The sequence below is a fragment of the Haliaeetus albicilla genome, chromosome 7, assembly GCF_947461875.1.
Source record: "Haliaeetus albicilla chromosome 7, bHalAlb1.1, whole genome shotgun sequence".
Lineage (NCBI taxonomy): Eukaryota > Metazoa > Chordata > Aves > Accipitriformes > Accipitridae > Haliaeetus > Haliaeetus albicilla.
The window spans coordinates 18,073,033-18,091,591 of record NC_091489.1 but is presented as its reverse complement, the minus strand read 5'-3'; the positions used below and the strand labels follow the sequence as shown (position 1 = coordinate 18,091,591).

The following is an 18,559-nucleotide window of genomic DNA, read 5'->3' as shown; positions in this document are numbered from 1 at the left end:
AAGAGAGCTCACTCTCATGTTAGAATAGAGCCCAAAACTCAGACATGCAATAGCCCCTTTGAGCAAGTTTCACTTGCTGTGTCTCCCATTGATTGGGTTGATTTGTGGATGTAAAATAATAAGCACAAATATAAGCAAGGTTGGAGCCTACTAGATCATTAGTTCTTGTGCTTCTTTTTGATGCAATAGTATTTAACATTAGCCAATTCATAGAAAACAGCTCAAGGAACAAGTCTTAAAAAACATATATGGAGCTCTAGATGAGTTAACTCCACCCAATTTTTCTGTGCCTGTTTTAGCAGGGCCAGGCTCTGACCCCTAAAAGTTACCATGCTAACAAATGGCATTCCTGAAAATTCCCACTGACAACCTTGAGCTTCTGCACAGGCCTGAACTAACGCACATGCCTCCGTTCTTGCAGGATCAAAGCCCAAGATCACAAGTTGCTTAGGACAGGGGCTGGGCCTGTATGTGTAGGCCCATAACAGCAGGTAATAAATAGCACACTGTAAATATTATTATTTAGAATGTAAACAAAATGAACTTTTTCCCCAATTACCTTCAATTTTTAGTGATAAAGAACTTACCTGCACCAAGCTTGGCTCCTCCTAGGAATTGATCACTTGAGCTGAAACTTGACTTGTCCCAGACAGTCAAGTGTAGACATGATTGCTGTAGCTGAGGTGGCGTAACACCATCAAAGACAAATAAGTGTTTCCACCAGGGAAAGGCTTCTTTCTTCAGGACAGGAGACTTTCGCTTTACCTCTGCTCGGTCTGGAAGGATAAGACAACTTCCCCCAAACAATGATTGTTCAGAAGGTTACTGATTCTCAACCAGAAAACAGAACATTTGCAATAATCAACTAGGGCCCTTTGGTTTGCCTTAAATAGCAAAAAAAATCAGCTTAAGTGCAAGGTGGAACATAGAGCTAGTGTGTTTATTTTGGGACTTACTCCTTTTCCTGTTTGCCTTCAGTGTGGGTGCACGTAGGCTCTTTGGGTCTGCTTTTGCTTTGCTGTCACTGACTGCTGAAGGAGTCTTTACTCCCCGTTCTGTTATCCAGTACTGCCTGAAACCTGCCTTTCAGTAGATAAAATGTTCACCCATTTCACTGAAGATAGGTGCCACAGCAGGTGAAATGGCTATATGAGATGTTGTAAGTGTACCCCAGTATCATACTTCCAATGGCATCTGATGCCTGACAGCAAGAAAGTAAAATAATCCCACATACAAGCTACTTATTGCATTGAAGAAAAATTAAGTCCCTCCTCTTTTAAAATGTCTAGAATGAAGAGGATAAAAGTTTCCTTTTCAATGTATCCAAAGCTATATTTAATTCTGCAAAGGCAGAGCTGAAAATAGGAATAAAAACACCTTTTTGATTTGCACTTTGTTTTTTCCTCTCCTAATATCTAAAAGGCAGATACTTAAACTAGTGAACTCTAAATTTTAATGACAGCAGTAAATTCTGAAGTTCTATTCAGGACCCAAAGAGCAGGTGGGACCCATCACCATCCTGCTGAGTGCTGCTGTTGTGCTGACACCCAAATGTCACCATTACAAGAAAGTCTGACTAAGAGTGTGAACAATGCCACTTTCATATGCCCATCTCCTGATGAAAACATGTTAATACATACATTTGCACAGAATGTGTGTGACATTTTCTATTTGAAGTGCTAGGTCTCATACATACCCTTTAACAAATGAGTTCGGCATTCCAGCAGATCTCAGCATGGGCAAGTTCTTGGCCCCAAATATCATAACCTGAAGCTGGCAGTTGGGAACTCCTGGGTCTTTTTTTCCTGAAACAGGAGCATTTATCATATGAAATAACCAGTTAGTTCAGCTGATGGCTTAAGATGCTGCTATAAGTAAGCAGGAAAATGCCTAAGCAGTACTACTGAGATAAGGATTCATAGCGCTGTATTAGGATCATTTGAAAGATTTTAACCTGCTTGTACAATATATGATTCACACACACAAAAAAGTAAGCAATGAGTAGCAGGTTGCTTTGTGATTCCTGTTCCAAAGACAGAGCTTTCTGTTGTATTTGTGAAAAGTAAACACAGGGCAGTACCCACAGGAGCGTTTCTCTGAAACAAAGCCAGAAGCAGGAGAAACAATCAATCAAACCCACAGTGTGATACTGCTCCTCTGTTTCAGCTCTAGTTATAAAGCAGAGACCCAATACACAGGCATGCACAGGGAGGAAAAATGGAAGCAAGCAAGCTGGTAACTTTGGGGTCATTTGGAAAAGGGAACAAAATTAACCTAACAGCTAATTAGATCTTCCTGTTGGTCTGCCTGTTGCTATGGTCCTGACACAGACAGCCTTACTATAGCTCTGAACCTCTATATACCTCACCATGATCTAGGGAGTTAAGGAAAATGAGGTTGACCTATCCCTCCCCCCTACAAGCATTTATTTTACTCCACCAGCAGGTGCTTGCTCTGACACACTACAGCAATACTTAATGTACCTTACAAGTCTTTCATTACCAAAAACTGAATCCTGACTACGTTTTGAACCTGACATCTTCCAAGTGAAACAATCTTTCTAAAATGAGACTACTGGAGGAAGCCAAGAGTGCTAGTCTGGTACCCTTGCAGCCATTTCCCTGCCACCTTTTTCCTAAATTGGCAGTCTCTACCTTGGGCAGTAAAACTGTTGCATCACCTCCAGAATAAGGTCTACTGGCAAAACCACGACAGGCACAAGCTTGCCAAACAGCTGGATGCATCATACTGCTGCCATTATAATGTGCAACTTTTGTTGGCATCAAAAAGAACAGAACGATGAAGTTGGCAAATGTTTGAATTTTAATTAATTTAAAATATAATACAGCACAAACCACCATTTGCAGTAGCTGTTATAAACCCCATACAGGAATATTATATGGACACATTGTCAGTCCTTCACTGATCTCAATTATTTTCTAGCCAAAGGATTCATGTATGCTGAAACATTTTATACCTTCAAACAGGAAATTTTTATGCTGGGCTGGTAATGACAGTCTTGCAGACACAAGGAGTTCGCCGCTGTACTGGTTAAAATCATCTTCAGGCTTTTCAAGCTGAAGAGAGAGACATACAGAAATCTGCATTACTGCAATCATTCTATTCCACATCTTTTTCACCGCTTATTTACGTTTGCAACATGTCTTACTAATGGGTTGGATTGACAGCATTTTTCCCCTCGGTCTCAGAAAGGTGATCTTTTCATAGCTTTCACTACATCTTGCTCCAAGATACAACTAAGAACAAAAACTAAAAATCACCTTGGGTTTGAGCTGGTACCAGTTGAACAACTGCATCGAGTTCTCTTCAAAATTCCATGCTGCCAGTGGAATCACCACTTCCCCCAAAAATACCCTGTATTTGAGTGCTCCTGCATGCCACGCAGAGATCTGAAGCTGCCGACTTCCCAACTGGGAGTATTCAATCTTGTACTAGAAAGATAAACAGCTTTTACAAAGCAATACACAGGATGAATGCAGGCCCATGCTCATAACCTGCTCAAAGGAAGCCTAGCCGCAGCATGGCTGAAGGCATCTGGACGCAGACAGAACCATGTTGTCTGAATGTGCTTTGCAATCTGCATATTACCCCACTACTTAAATGCTAAATAATGCTCATCCAAATATGAAACAACATTCCAGGAATACCTTGACCTGCCTTGCTAAAGATTTTGATTATTAATTCAGAACTTTAAATAATTCTTGACCATTTTTGCTGGTTTTTTTTATATTTCTGTTTTACAGTCCCAACAGAATTTGACTGCTCTGGAGGCCAGTTCAAGATTAAGACACCTAATGATGGTGCTGAAACTTCCACTCTAGTCAGTGGACATCTACTCAATGCATTCAGTAGGGACAAGGAAGTAATTCAGCTGCCCACTAATTAAAGCCCTGATCTGCTCCCAAAACATAGTTAGAGCCCTTTGAGATATTGTTGCATATCTACTATACCCACATGAGACTGGCAAACATGATACCCAGCCTACAGGTGACCACCTGGACTGAAAGCTGGAAGCGATGGCATGGACGAGGACATGGCTACCCACACTCAGGCTGCTGAATCATAGCCCTGGAGCCTACATCCAGTTTAATCACCCTGAATCACCCTGGGCTCCAGTGATTCCCAAGAGCACTTACATACCTCTCACACATACAGCTACCTAAATGCAGGTGCCTTAATTTGCAGCTGAATCCCACTAAGTTGGATCTCAGTGTCATGATGTAGTTTACCTACACTAGCGCTATGCTCTTTTGACCATTTTCTGCTAATCTGGATAAACTAATAATTAAACTAATTTAAAAGATTTCTAACTAAACTACCTTTAGTGTTCATGCAGCCAGCTCAGGCACAGCTCTCACTCTCCCTTTGTCAGTTCTCCATGACTCTGGCATTGAAAAGGGACTATAAAATTAGGATCAATTGTTCTAACTTCAGGGTCTTTTTTCTCCCAGCTTAAACCCTATATACAGACTTTGGGCTATATGAGAATTATATACATTACATAAATCTTTTTTTGTTGTTGTCAAATTTTAACACTGGCCTTTTCAAACATTTTGCCTGTTTCACTCACTCCAAATTCTTTATGTACATACACACTGAGAGATGATGGGCCTAACACTGAAACTTTTGTGTAGCTCAAGGAGAAGCAATACAAGTTTGTCTCTCCATTAACTTTGCTTCATATCTCTTCCAAGACAACATGTTACTGAAGAACTCTTCACCTTATGTGCTACTGGAGCTTGCTTGTGCACACAAAAACCAGGTTTGTAGTGATCCGAGTACAAAACTGGAGCTGGGAACAACTAAACTAATCCAACCTCTCCCAGCTGACAGTACTCAGCTTCCACTTCACTTTTGATTAAGTGTCTGTGAAGTGAGAATAATGGCTCCTATTTTCTACACATAGTTTTCACAAGGATGCAAGAAGTAATATTGCAAGGCATTAAGGAATTAAAATAACTACTGTTCTCTGGTGGGATTATTAACATTTGAAATTAGACACTACAAAGAGATGGCCTGGCATCAGTTGCACAGGGAAAAGGAAGCAGACAACATTTTAGAGGTGGTAGAATTCAGTTAGCATTCAGCTAACAGCAGACACGCTCCCAATGGCACTGACAAAAGGGGTATCAGTTGAAAGGGATACTTGTATAAAATACTAACTGTTCTGCAATACACCCAGTTCCTGAATATACAAAAAAAAAGTGTCTATGGAAGACACTGCTTTTGCCACAAGGTAACTCAGAACAACACTGGAATTCATTAAAAGTGTTTTCATGGACAAAGGCAGACTCTTCTAATGGTTTGCAATTTACTATTGTAACTCCAGTAGCATTTTCTCTTATTTGGACTGAAAAACATATTTTTTTAAAATTATTGTTGGCAGTGACTCCTAGACTTGCCCCATCAGGATAATTCTGAACTTGCAGAATTGTACATTACAAAAGGAGACATTACTATGGAAAAGCGCACTTAGTGGCACACAATTGCAAACGGTACCTTTAAAGTCTCATCGAATTCTGGATCCACTGTGCTCTTTTTGACAGCTGTCTTCCGCTTACTCCGAGGAGATTTATCGGGAAGTAAATAAACCTTAACATACCTTGTAAATAGAGAGAAGGATATATGGAAAGTGACCGGGGGGGAGGAACAAACCAAGAATAAAAATTAGTTAGATGAGAGGAGTTTTTTCTTAATTCTTCAACAATTTTATTGACTTTGTAATTTTCCAAGCAATAAAATGGCAACCTGTGAGTTATATCCCTTCTCAGTAAAAGCAGACAGACTATAAGGACCCCTGTACATCATTCAGCTAATGTGTTTCAATTTTATTCTAATTGGGAAAGGATTAGGATCTGAATAGGAACCTTTTGCTTTCATACTCTTGGCATCTGATAAAATAACCACCAAGGAAGTCACTTTGTCAGTTGTAGTGACAGTTTTATGAGGAAAACAAACTGTATTATGTGCTCAAAGAAAAAAAGTATCAACTCAATCAACTGTAGGATCATTGCTGCTTGTTCATGAAGAAAATCTCATCTTTACAACACCAAGTACCATATAGCAAAAAAGATATAATCATATGAATTATTATGTATTATCTGTAACTCTTACAAATGCTAATTGTTACAATAGCCACTAGAGTGAAAGTGGGAGATTGTCTAAAGTGCTCAAAATTGCCCTAACATTGATTCAAGAAAAAGAAGTAAAAAAAATTTCTGGAAGCTAAGTTGGACCAATATCAAGCACCAATGATTCCTTTACCAAAGTTTCTCATGTATAGGTCACGTAAACATTAATACTTAAATATTCCCCTTAATATGAGTTCAGTGGGCTGTATTTGTGTTATGAATTCAAAACTAAAGATTATTAGCAATAGAGAGTGCTTGCTCACAGTTTGGCAGGGAAAGGAGTGATTGTTAACATAATACTAAATATTTTTAAACTGTACTTGTATATATTTCAGATATGATTTAAACCGATTTTTAGACAGCCTCTTGATGAACGTGCTGGGTAAATAAAATCAGCTGTATTTCATATCATCAGTGCAGAACTTACACATCTTCCCTATTCTTTCCAAACTTATCCATAGGTAAAACTACTTTTTAAAATACTCAGGCATTAGAAGTTTTAGCCTCTTGTTCTATCACCCCAGAACAATTTAATTAAAAAGCAGACAGACTTCAAACCAGTCAATGAGCTAAATAGTTCAACAGGTTTTAAACATCAGTTAAAAGTCTGCTTTTCAGCAAGTGTGTTAAGTGAGTACACTGACTGTACTTTTTCTGTTGGCTTGGAAACCAACAGAAACATATAAATATATACCAATGGAGAACAGAGTGCTCACTACACAGACTTCCCACATTGCCTTTCAGGCTTCCTGCAACTGTTTGCCTGGCTTAATTACCAGGGGACTTAAAGAACCTTGACCCACTTCTGAAGTGCTTCCAAACTGCCCTGCTTCATGAGTTGCTGTTCCAGCAAGGCTCCTTTCATTACCAAGCTTGTCTTCATGAACGTCCTCTCCAAGATGCACAAAAGCCACGTTCCTTCTGGGTGAAGGTGACTGCAACTCCACAATTTCAATGTGGTCACTCAAGTGCTCAAACATGGTGTGACAGCAGGTGCAAGAACAGGTAGTTAGGTATTCTACCTGGTGATTTTCTGTGAATGGTTGCTGTATGGTCAGAGGGGATCGTTTAGTAATAAACAGACAAATCACCAAGGCTTAACTATCCAACCAAAAATATCTATGGCATATTTTATCCACAGAAGTAGGTATTTCTTCCTCTCACAATAATACATAATTATTAAACAGATTTAGATTTTAAAATGCATTGCAGTGTCTGAAATTTCTATTCTTATTACAGAAGATGGAAGCACAGAAGTAGTACAGCAATCACCCAATAACACACAGTGAGTCAGCAGATGAATTATGAACTCGACATCTCATGTTTCAGCCACTTATGTATTAATTTTGCGGGCACAACTTAAGAGCTAAAATCTGAACAGCTATTCTCAAGATCCAGAGGTGCTCATCAGTAACACAGATGCCCAACTGCCTGCTCACAGGCAGGGAAAGAGACAATTACTAGCAGAAAATGGTTAGAATGGAATAAGCGCTGGTATGAAACCCATTTGTCTTGCAGTGTGTATATGTAAAAAGGGCTGGTATATATGTTGGATGTTCTGAAAGTACTCATATGGCATACTGTTGTATATCAATTGGTTTCAATTACAACATACATATGTATCTTAAAAACAGAGTATTTTCCTTATTTTTTTTTTCTCCTCTACAAAATACTCACGGGTTACACTTTTTCTTCTTCTCCTCTCCATAAGCCAGGTTCTTGCATCCCTTGATGCAAATTTCTAAGATGCAAGCTTTGAAGATGTATCTTATGGCAAACTCTATTTCTCCTGTGATGTTAGCCTTGCCAAAATTGCCAGACTCCGTGCAAGTGCTGTTAAGACTATACAAACTCCCCTAAGAAAAGACAAATGTATGGGAAAAGTAGCTTCAGATCAAACAGGACAAAGTATTTATTTCCCTCAAAGGTCGGTATCTTTACAGACACGACTGTAGAACTATCGCAAATCACGAAGATTTAAGGTAACCTGTATAAAGCATTCTGTTGCTTACATAACAGCCTTGAAAATTCTGACTGTAATTGCAATTCTACTGCTTTGCCTTTTTCTCTTCAGTAAGGTCTTTAGGCTAAGAAAATGCTTTCTTGGTAACGTCTAGATCCAGAAATTTTCTCCGAATAAAACTGCTATGTAGCTTCCCATGAGAAAAAATCGGATAAGTGTCTGAATGGAAAAGAGTGAAAAAACCTCTGAAATAAAGAACATACAAAACATTGAACTAGACTGCTTTTAATACATAGCTCATAGCAGGGTACACTACTGATACATTAGGTTCTATCAAATATTAAAGGAAACAAAAGTGGCCTTGCACATCCAGTAAACATTCTACAAGATGCCCCAATTCCACATAAAAGTTACATACTCCATACTGCAGCAGACAGTTCAGGAAAGATTAAAATACAAAGACATACAGTTGTCATATGTTGGTGCATAAAGAAGGTGTTTCCTAGCTCACCTCAGCCACTTTGTTCTCCTTTCGTCTATTTTTGCCTATGGGGCAAAGGTTTGGATGCTTTCCATCCACACAAATAAAGAGCATTTGTGTCTAGCATTTACAGAGGTCATGAAACTGCAATGAAGGAAGAGACTATAATCCTTCCTGTGGCACAGCACACATGTAACTTTATGGTGCTATCTAGCCTTCACTGCAACAAATTATCAACTCAGTCAAAATAGTTTGGTCTCCGTTCATTTATAATTATATTCCTCAAGGTGAGCCCTATAAACTTTTTAGATAGCATGTCATGAAGACACAATTGTTGTTGTGATTAATCTCACAGCGACGTTGCTCTAGATTGCCAAGATATCTGTGTTAAATCACTCCTCCCTCTGACAATAAACACCAACCCACACAGGACTGGTTAACCAAGGAGTTCTGCATTGCACAACCCAGCAGCTAAGAGTGCACAGTAGTGTTTATAAGATCATATCTCTCTTCCATGCAGATGCTCTTCTTCATTTGTGCAGCTTGCCAAATATTCATTTTAAAATTCAAACCAACAGCTTAATTAGATTAAAGAACGTATCTACTCTATCTTCTAAGTTGCAAGTAACATACAAACTTGACAAAAGAAGGGTCAGAGTGCTTACTGAGGAAGTCACAAGAAGTGTTAGGACTGTTTTGACCTAATGCTTGTTGCATGTAATCTTGCTCCCTCCACAAGACGTATACCAGTGTAATCAATCTCCCTTGCAGCTTTGTTCAGCTCTGCTCTTTCACTCACTGACATATTTTTATTCATCTGATCAGAAAATGCTTATTTCCCACCAAAATCCTTCATTACAAAGGAATGCAAACAGATTTTTGTCTTAACTCATATGTCCTAAAAACAGTTCTGCAAAAGTCCCTAATATTTATTCCACGGAACCTCTTATTTATTTAGAGAGGCTGGATAGGTGTTCTGATTAATGATGTTTGGACTGAATACCACTACATGTGTCTCCCACCTGATCAGGAGTCACATACATTCAATGTAGAAATCACCCATCCTTTTGGTTCAGTGAACAGGGATTTAGCAATGACTTCATGTATTGCACTTGGGCTGGCATGACTGGAAGCAATGCCATCTGATATTTTGGAAGATATATTTTCATGGAGTGGTCATCAACATCCAACACTTACCCATAAAGGGAACTTTGATGGAACTTGACCTTCCCTTTTATAAGATAGTAGAAAATATTTCCTTTAGAAGCCTGGGCGGTCTATAGCCCAGTTCAAATGGTTGTCATTAGAATCACAAACGTCATCCAAAACTGTTATCCATTTGTCAGTTTAACACCTCAGACTCCACAGTGCAATAAACTATGAAAGCATGCCAAGGTCCTTGTGTGTGTTTTTACTCCTCTGCAAAGTGAACAGGCTAGTTTAATTTTGATTCCTAAATGTCATTTTAGTTCCCTTCTTTACAACACCAGTCATGGATTCTTTGGATACTTCACCCTGCTTAAACTCATCAATAATACGTAGAAATTAGCTTTCACAGTTAATCACAGAGGCTTTAAAGCATATGCCTGATTCATTTATAACTGGCTTCCTTCTCTCTCATTTGCAGTATTCAAAATGCCATCCATCAGAGGATGATTCAATGCCATCCCTTAAACCTATGAACTGCTCCCCTGGCTTCTGTCACTGTCAGCTTCCTCTTCATTCACTGACATTCTGACATTTGAATTTCCACTGACATTTCCATTACCACAGTTCTTGCAGAATAAGAAAACCCTTCTGTCAAATGAAGTTTTAAGAGAAAAAGCTAGCTGCTAGGTTAGAAAGAACCATGTTCACAATCCCAACCCTAATATAAAATGGGAAGAATGTTAGTTGCATTTGCAAAATTCAGAGGAAGCTGATCTGTCAATTAGTCATTATTAATGGATATAACCATCTATCAATCATCCATTATTAATTTGACTGGGCTTATGCTGTAAAAAGTTCACAGTGTTACTATGAGGACCGTGCCAAAGGCAGTCAGTCTTTCATCAGATACAAACTCAAGTAAAATTCTTCCTTCGTTTTGTAATATAATCCAAAATACACCAACATTTTGCACAAAATCTTAGCTTTTGTATCTGCTTCCACTAAGCACCTGTTCTGTTGTGTTTCACTCTTTAACTTACATGTTTTCTGCCATCACAGAAAACTGCATCACTTGTGAGACTGCTTGTTATGTCTTCCTCCTCCTTGCAATTCCTTCTGGTCAGAATTTCACTGTCATTTTGGGCCCCAGTGATGAGCTGTTGAAGACTGGGTGTACTTTTCATCTGTAAGAAATTCAGCAAGTAATTTCTTTTTAATTTAAGAAAAATGCCCTGATTCCTTCAGGAATGCTATGAGAAGAAAACTCAGTAAATAGCTACAGTTCACACTGATCAATGTCATGCAGGTGGCACACTTTCAAAGACCATGTAGTAACTTAATTTAAATGTCGATTTGCAACTCTCTCATCCCAGCTAGTAGTACATTCATTATGTTCTTAATTTTCTAAAATCAACATACCACCACCTACTCTAAGGATCACTACCACAGCAATTACTAACAACAGTCTACTAATAACACACCAAAAGTAGCAATATACAAATAAAAGGCATTATTAGCCTTTAACAAAACAGTAATTTTGGGAAAAAAAAAATCTTGCCTCCAGGAAATTAAAAATAGTATTTTGCATTATGTATGACACATGCCCATGTCTAGCTATGCAAGAATGAATGTAAGTTGAAAGAGACTTGAAAATAGAAATGCTCACAAGTTCTTATTTAGCTTTGACTAAAGAAAAAATTTAAATTTCTGAGATATTCTTGACTTTGCTTTGACTAAGTCCCTTCACCTTTCCAATTTTCCCATGAAACCCCTGATAATTTGTGAAAAATTAAGATATATAGTAGCAAAACTCAAGATTTACCTTCAGCCACCTCTGTTACCAATAACAACAGTTAATAGAATGAAGTGCCAAAAGACTAATACATACTAATACATATGGCTAGAAATATGCTGAAAATAGATTTTATCTCACTCTGGCACACCACTACCCCTGGATAATACAATGTATGAAAAGTATGTTCACAGTTCAATGAGTAGGAAAAGAGTGAGGTAAGAAATTTTACATGGTTAGGATCTAAGAAAATAATTTCTTAAAAGAAATTTTACAACAGGGATTACCTAAAAAATATGCTAGAAAAAATATACTGTGACTGAATCAACAAAAAGGATCAGGACATATTTGCATAAAAGAAACAGATAATATACATTTAACAAACCTGGGAACCCCTCCTGCACAATCAGCAGAAAGCACTAAAGAATGAGGACAACAGAGGAGATAATATATTGAGATTACTTCTGAAAAAACAGGATGTGCAAAATCCAAGCCAGTATGCTGTTGTTATAACACACAGAAATTGTTATGTGTAATAACTGCCCTACCTTAAGAATAGATGTAAGAATTCATTAAGTTCCCTTGTGAGAAGGAAGCAGACAGAAAATGCATTCAGAATATAGTCTCAAAAAAACCCCAAACAAAACCAAAACATCATATTTCTCAACAGAGAAATTGTCTTCTGCTTTATAAAAACCTGAAAATCAAACTTGCTAACCAAAACAACCTACTACACACTGAATTTTAGCTTCTACTTGGATCAGAAAGACTTCTCTATTGTGTTAAACAGAACATAAGTGACTGACGAGGCAGCAAAACTACCAGTGCTAAACTTAGCATCAGGTCACATAAGCAAGACTCCCACCTAGCCCAGTTCTAACATCTGCAGCAGCATGCATTTGCTGTCACAGCAGAGGTAATCCACAGCTACCGACACACCACAAACAGCTTCCAAAGCTTGCACATGTCTGCTTGTTCCCCCAGTAAGGCAGGTATAATTGCAGTTCCTTTCATTAACTTAGAGATTGTGATAGCGAGAGGCCCTAGAAAACACTATTCAGTTAACTTCCTAAATCCATGCCTTACACTGGCTCGTAGTTCTTGCCATTGGATTGTTTTTTCACTATTACTGAAGTTAAATATAATATATTTCAACTTTAATCTGAAGGAATGAAGCTCCGAACATATCACAAATTTGGAAAATTTACTTAAGAAACAGATAGTGCTCTTGAGTCTGAAGTGGTGCACCAGTGTTATACCCTGCACATTCAAAATGGCGGAGTTACAGCTATCACTTCCCAGGCTATTCCTAGGAGAAAAATGCACACTTTCAGCGGGGGGGGGGGGGGCAGGAATACTGTTTTGATTCATTCTCAAAAACCGCAAGTTCCTTCTGGGGTGGAAATTACAACAAGATTTCTACATCATATTTAGTTATAAATTTGAGTAATTAGTTGTTTTGCAAGTGTAATTTAAAACAGGTTCTGTCCCTAAACTTAAGTCATAGTTCTAGTAAGGATGTAAACAACTACCCTTATTAAAGGAAAACAAAAATGGAAAAGAAGAAAAAATAAATGGAATAATAATGCAATAGTGTCATTGACAGAGATTAAAAATAGTTTTTAAAATCACAGTAAGGACACAAAAAAACCCCATTATGTAAGTGCAGGAACAGATGAGTAAAATTTCCTTTTATATTAAAAAAACCCTAAATGGCAAAGATGACATTCACAAGAAAAAAAGATCAAAAGTAATTCTAGCAAAACTAAAATTCTAGCTTAAATGTAGACTGACTGGTTTGAATGAAACAAAAGCTCCCTGACTCAGAGAAATAGTGCTCTGACACACAAACAACATTGAAATCTATCTTTCAAAATCTGTAATGCAAAGGGTGGACTTAATTTAAGTCCTAAATCTTTAAATGGGCAATTAAAAACCCACACAAATAATCTGGAGTCTCCTACTAATACATTTCTCAAGCCAAAGAATCCATATCCATCTTTTAAACAGGACAGGCTGTGTGTAATCAGCAAGCAATGAAGCATAGTTTAAGTTCATATTATCTCCAACTCTGATGTCTCTCAATGCATTAAAAGAGCAGTGCTCTGCCAGTGGAATAAAGTAACACTGAAGTGTGGTTTACCACAACGAAAGCAGCACTCAGGTAGTTAGTAACTGCTGCCAATTTTGTTTACAATATAACTGTATACAAAAATACCAGAGCTAATTTTGCAGAGTTCATAGACCTTGCTGGGTCAATTCAAACCATTAGTCCATGTGGTCCACCTTGCTGCCTCTTCCATTTATCAGCACCTAAGACTTCAGAGGAAAGTGAAAAGTGTGCACCAAGGGAGCTGTGAGTAATATTTGCCATGAGGTCTGGCCCAAAGCAAAAGCTTTTCTTAGCATCTAATTCAGGCGCTTAGCAGAATACATTTACCTCACTCAGATGAACATGGCAATTCAGTAAGTACCCACTATGTGGAAAATTGAGTATGGACAAAGTTCAGTCACTTGAGAGGTGAAAGCTTACAAAACAAAATCTTCAGTGTAACTTTAAAGCAGATATGTAACATCATCTTCAGCCCTGCACAACTTGTGGAAAAACAGATGACTGGATTTTTCTCAAACTTCTCAAGAAAACACTGAAAGCTAGAGACTGTAACCAAAGCAAAAGGAAAAGGGAAGTTGCCCAACAACTAACAGCAGTCAACGTTTTCTCCTTGCCAAATTAAAAAGTGCTCAGGAAGTGTCAGAATGGGTTTTGGATGGTCATAGCTTGGTCCTGTTCAGCAGCAAGAAGGGCAGGAAGAGGACAAGAGACAGAGCACCTCCCTGCAGCCCAACAATCACACCGAGCAGACATCAGCCTCAAGAGAGCCTGTGAGCACCTGAGAACAAAATGACCCATCCTGTCCCTCTCTATGTGAGGGTCTTTGTAAAATCTCAGTCTAACATTTCAGCTCTGGGCTGAGATCAAGTGTGCAGACTCAGTCAAAAACCTTGTGAAGAGTCAGAGTTCTGGCAGTGGTCAGTTCCTGTTATATCAGCTAAGCCCTGCTCGTATAATAAAAGTAAAATTCCACTGTGTAAATCATTATTCTTACAAATATATTCCATTCCTGAAACTGCCCTTACAGTTAGAGACTGTATAATAATATGGATACCCTGCTTGTAATGTTGATGGCAGTGTCAGACTGGCTCCTTCTTTGCTTCCTTCTTTCCACGTTCTGCCCATAATCTGTGGTTAGGAGACGTCTGTCAGCCATGTCATTCTGGGACTTAGAGATTTCTGAAGTGAAAATAAAGAGAAAAGTCACTATAACAAATATTGCAAGCAATCCTGTAGATTTATAGGCTAATTCTGTAGTTTTCAAACTTTCAGCCTGCAATTTTAGTATTGATCTCCTATGAGTAAGAAACAGATGGGAAGGCAAGTGCTTGTCCCATTTTGTATAATTATATTTTGCCTACCTAAATCTTTCCTGCTGTTTCAACTGGAAATTATACTCTTTGCTTGCTATCACTACAGCTGCTGCAAGGAATTGTTGTATGCTATCAAATATAGTTTCCTTGCAGAAGTAGCTACTACAGTCCCTATATATAGCTTGGTTTGTAAAGCAGTTTGGTTTTGTTCAGGATAAAAGCAAGATCATTATAACAACATAAAGCGATGACACGACAATAGAAATTAGACAGCAGAGCATATTGGAAAATATTTAGAAATTTATCCAAAATATGGATGAAAGGAGAGATATTAAATACTCTGGTCCCAAACCACATTTAATTTTAAGAACATGAGTAGCCCTCATTGACTTCAATAACATTACTTATATGGATAAGCTTATATCCATACTTCAGTACCTTATTGAATTAGCACTTCGGTAACATCTAGTTTATTGTCAAATAAACCTACAGGACAACTGGACATATAGTGCACCACTTTTTGCTTCTTATTTCTCAGGGTACAGTCAGAACTTCACTTAAAGGGAAGGGCAGCACTCATCTGTGATTTCTGAAGTTGAAAACTAGCAGGCTTAGCAGCTGTCACTTTGTTGTAAATCCCCGATAGTCTATCATGAAAAATTTATAACTTATAAGTGGTACATGAAATAGCTATCCTATGTTGTAATTCATACAGAAGAAATAAATATTTCTCTCACAACATGAGCCTCTGTGGAGGAACCTCAGACAGCAGACAATATGTCATTATAGTATTCAAAAACAATGGCACTCTTAAGTGTGATTTTTAAAGCCACTTTGGGTTTTGTTCTTAGCAGCAATCAGTCCTCAGATGTTTACTGTGCTCTGTGTACACCATTAAGGCATCATGTGACATATTCATAGGCAGGCTCAATTAAGTCATCTCTGACTGTAAATGAAACCAGGTTTTTAAAATACACAGTGAAATCGGAGATCATAAAAGAGACTGCAGTGAGAGTTCTAACGGAGTAGATACAATCTGAGTAGCTTGACCAGCAGTAGAAGCAGAAACATAAGCTTGCCTCACACTCTCTTAAAATGAACAGGTTACAGAACAGATTACTGTAAGAAAAAAATGATTGTTCGGTTTTCCCATCTATTCCTCCTTTTGCTTCTCTACCCAAACAGTCAGTAAGATGGACACTATCTCTAGTGCCAAGGGCAATTTTGCACTGCAAATAGAACTATAAACAGCAACCCATTTTACACTCACCAAATGGCAACCACTGGATTATAATCTCCTGTTGCTGCCAAACCATGCTGGAACAGGAGGTAACAGCATAAAGAGCAGACTGTACAACAGCAGCATTGTGCTGCATGCACTAATCCTTTGTTCCTGCTGCTCTCATACACGTGCACACACACTGGCTCCAATGATAGAATCAGAGGCATAACAAGGTTCTCCAGGTTTATTTACTGCAATACACAAGAGCTGTGTGTATTAAATTCCTCTGCAAACCAGGACATTTTTATGTAGATAAGATAGACTACTAACTTTAGACACTTGTGACCAAAAGCATTTATCAGAATAGCACCAGATTTCATTAAGAGGCCATATGGTCTGAAAGAGCTGTTTTCTTAAGTCAAGAAAATGAAGTGTTTCTCTCTGTAAGACTTCCTATACTTTTTAATTATTGACTTCAGTGATTTGATTCAGAGAAATTGAGTCAATAGTTTGATTAACTATTAAGTAGGTATTCTTTATTGGCAGCGCTGGATACACGGGGGATTGCTCCACCTACTGTGCACACCATCGGGTCTAATTGTGCAGGTTAAGTACATGTTCTACATACATATTCACTAGATTTCCGAGAAATGTTATACATATTTATTAGTTTTCCGGGAAACTATTAGCATATGCAAATGTCCTTTACGCAGGCTCATTGAAGGTCTCTGGTGGTCTTCCATAGTCTTCCTCACTCGTCCTCTATTTGACTCTCCTCAGGTGATTCTGCGCAGTATGGTCTTTTACATGTTTTGATACATCAGTGCTTGTTAGTGCTCTTATTATCTAAGTTTTCATTAGTGGTGTAAAACCATATGGTTAGTTTAAGCTAAATTATCTACAAGGACGAGAACAAAGGCAGGAGTTCTTATCTTTTCTGGCCCTATCTATTCAAGCAAGGCCTCTACTTGTGCCTTCTCGACAAGATCGTAAATTCATCAAACATTCAATTAAGTTTTGTGATAGTTCATGGTTCCTTCTTGCTCATCACTCCCAAGTACCAGTCTCTGACAGGCTTAATCCTTGACGAACACCAGTCTTTGGTATGTAAAGTTACAGAGAGACAATCATTAAGCAATTAGCAGTTCGTTCTCTATATCAGATTGCAACGGCTTGTTATTTTCTCACAAATTAAAAGGTTCTACCCTAACTCAGGATGACAGCACCCAAGTGGGGTTTCACATACAGCTGAACTGAGCTAACGACTTGCTGCCATCCCCCTCTGCAACCACTGCTCTTCCCTCCTCAATCCCTGGCTCCTGGCCACGTGGCCCAGCACCCTCTGTTGTGCAGGCTCCAACATATATACCCTACCTTAAGCCTATTTAACTCACTAAACCAGCAGAAAAGTACCTATGTGTTTTGTCTGGGTTAATGTTCTGCCCTTTTAATTAGGTAAATCAGTTTACAGAGCGGCCCAGAAACACTGGTGCTAATTCAAGTTAAATGATGGCAGCATAAGGCCAGAAACAGAGAAAGATGATGTGGGGAGAGTAGGACCTTCCTTTTGGTAGCAGTGAATTATTAAATTAGCTTGGTGCAGTTCTGATAGTCTTTACCAGTAACGGTGGGATATGACCAGGTTTCAAACAAACAGAAAGCAGAATAAATTACTTTGCATCAATGCTGTGCTGTCTCAGCTATCTGCTTCCAGTAACAAAGTGCCCTATGCCAGCCACCCTACACTACATTTCTGTTCAGAAGAGACAGCCGTTGTGTCTCTGCATAGCTTTAATATGTGTTCACACAGACACAACATTAAATTTGTGTGGTTGAAGGAGAACAAGCCTTTAGGATGGGTGGAAGAAGTTAGAGGAAAGACCAAACAAGAGCTAAGAGAAGAGTTAGAGGGAAAGGCAGAAAGGCACTAAAGCCAAATTTATTCAGGTCTAATCTCACATTTGGAGTTGTCCAAGATGAAGCTAGTTTGAAAACACTAAGGTTTGTTCAAATACATGCAAATGTGCAAGCCCCTGTAATCTTCATAAGGCTCAGAAGTTGTTTTCCTATGGTCACTAATGCCTTTAATTTGTTCTTCACAAAGGCTGGCTGTCCTCAGTGTAGTTAGCCTTAGAGGTGCATACACACAATCTGCACCCTAAAGAACAGCAGGCAGCATAAGTGAATGGAAGGAACCAAAAGTATCAGAATGAAAGAAGAGCTGTTAGGACTGTCTGGCACTTAGAAGTATGCACTGAAAAAAACCACACAACTAGACAGACCAATAAAGAGGAAGAAAGTCCTCTTGAAAACTGCCAGTGAATGAAAATATTAAACTCTACTTCCATTACATGATAGATTCTTTGACAGGGCC

General features: G+C 38.5%; 1 protein-coding gene across 2 annotated transcripts in view; it reads right to left on the bottom strand.

Moving 5' to 3' along the window:
- Positions 1–18,559, bottom strand: part of SYTL3 (synaptotagmin like 3) — a 44,554-nt gene that overhangs the window by 7,876 nt on the left and 18,119 nt on the right. For both annotated transcript variants that reach the window (XM_069787130.1, XM_069787129.1), the window contains 8 exons: positions 14,705–14,829; positions 10,786–10,929; positions 7,830–8,008; positions 5,521–5,623; positions 3,282–3,452; positions 2,978–3,077; positions 1,697–1,805; positions 588–793 (listed from right to left, as the gene is read on the bottom strand). In XM_069787130.1, the coding sequence (XP_069643231.1) occupies positions 588–793; positions 1,697–1,805; positions 2,978–3,077; positions 3,282–3,452; positions 5,521–5,623; positions 7,830–8,008; positions 10,786–10,929; positions 14,705–14,829 (1,137 nt within the window). The remainder of the gene's footprint in view (positions 1–587; positions 794–1,696; positions 1,806–2,977; positions 3,078–3,281; positions 3,453–5,520; positions 5,624–7,829; positions 8,009–10,785; positions 10,930–14,704; positions 14,830–18,559) is intronic.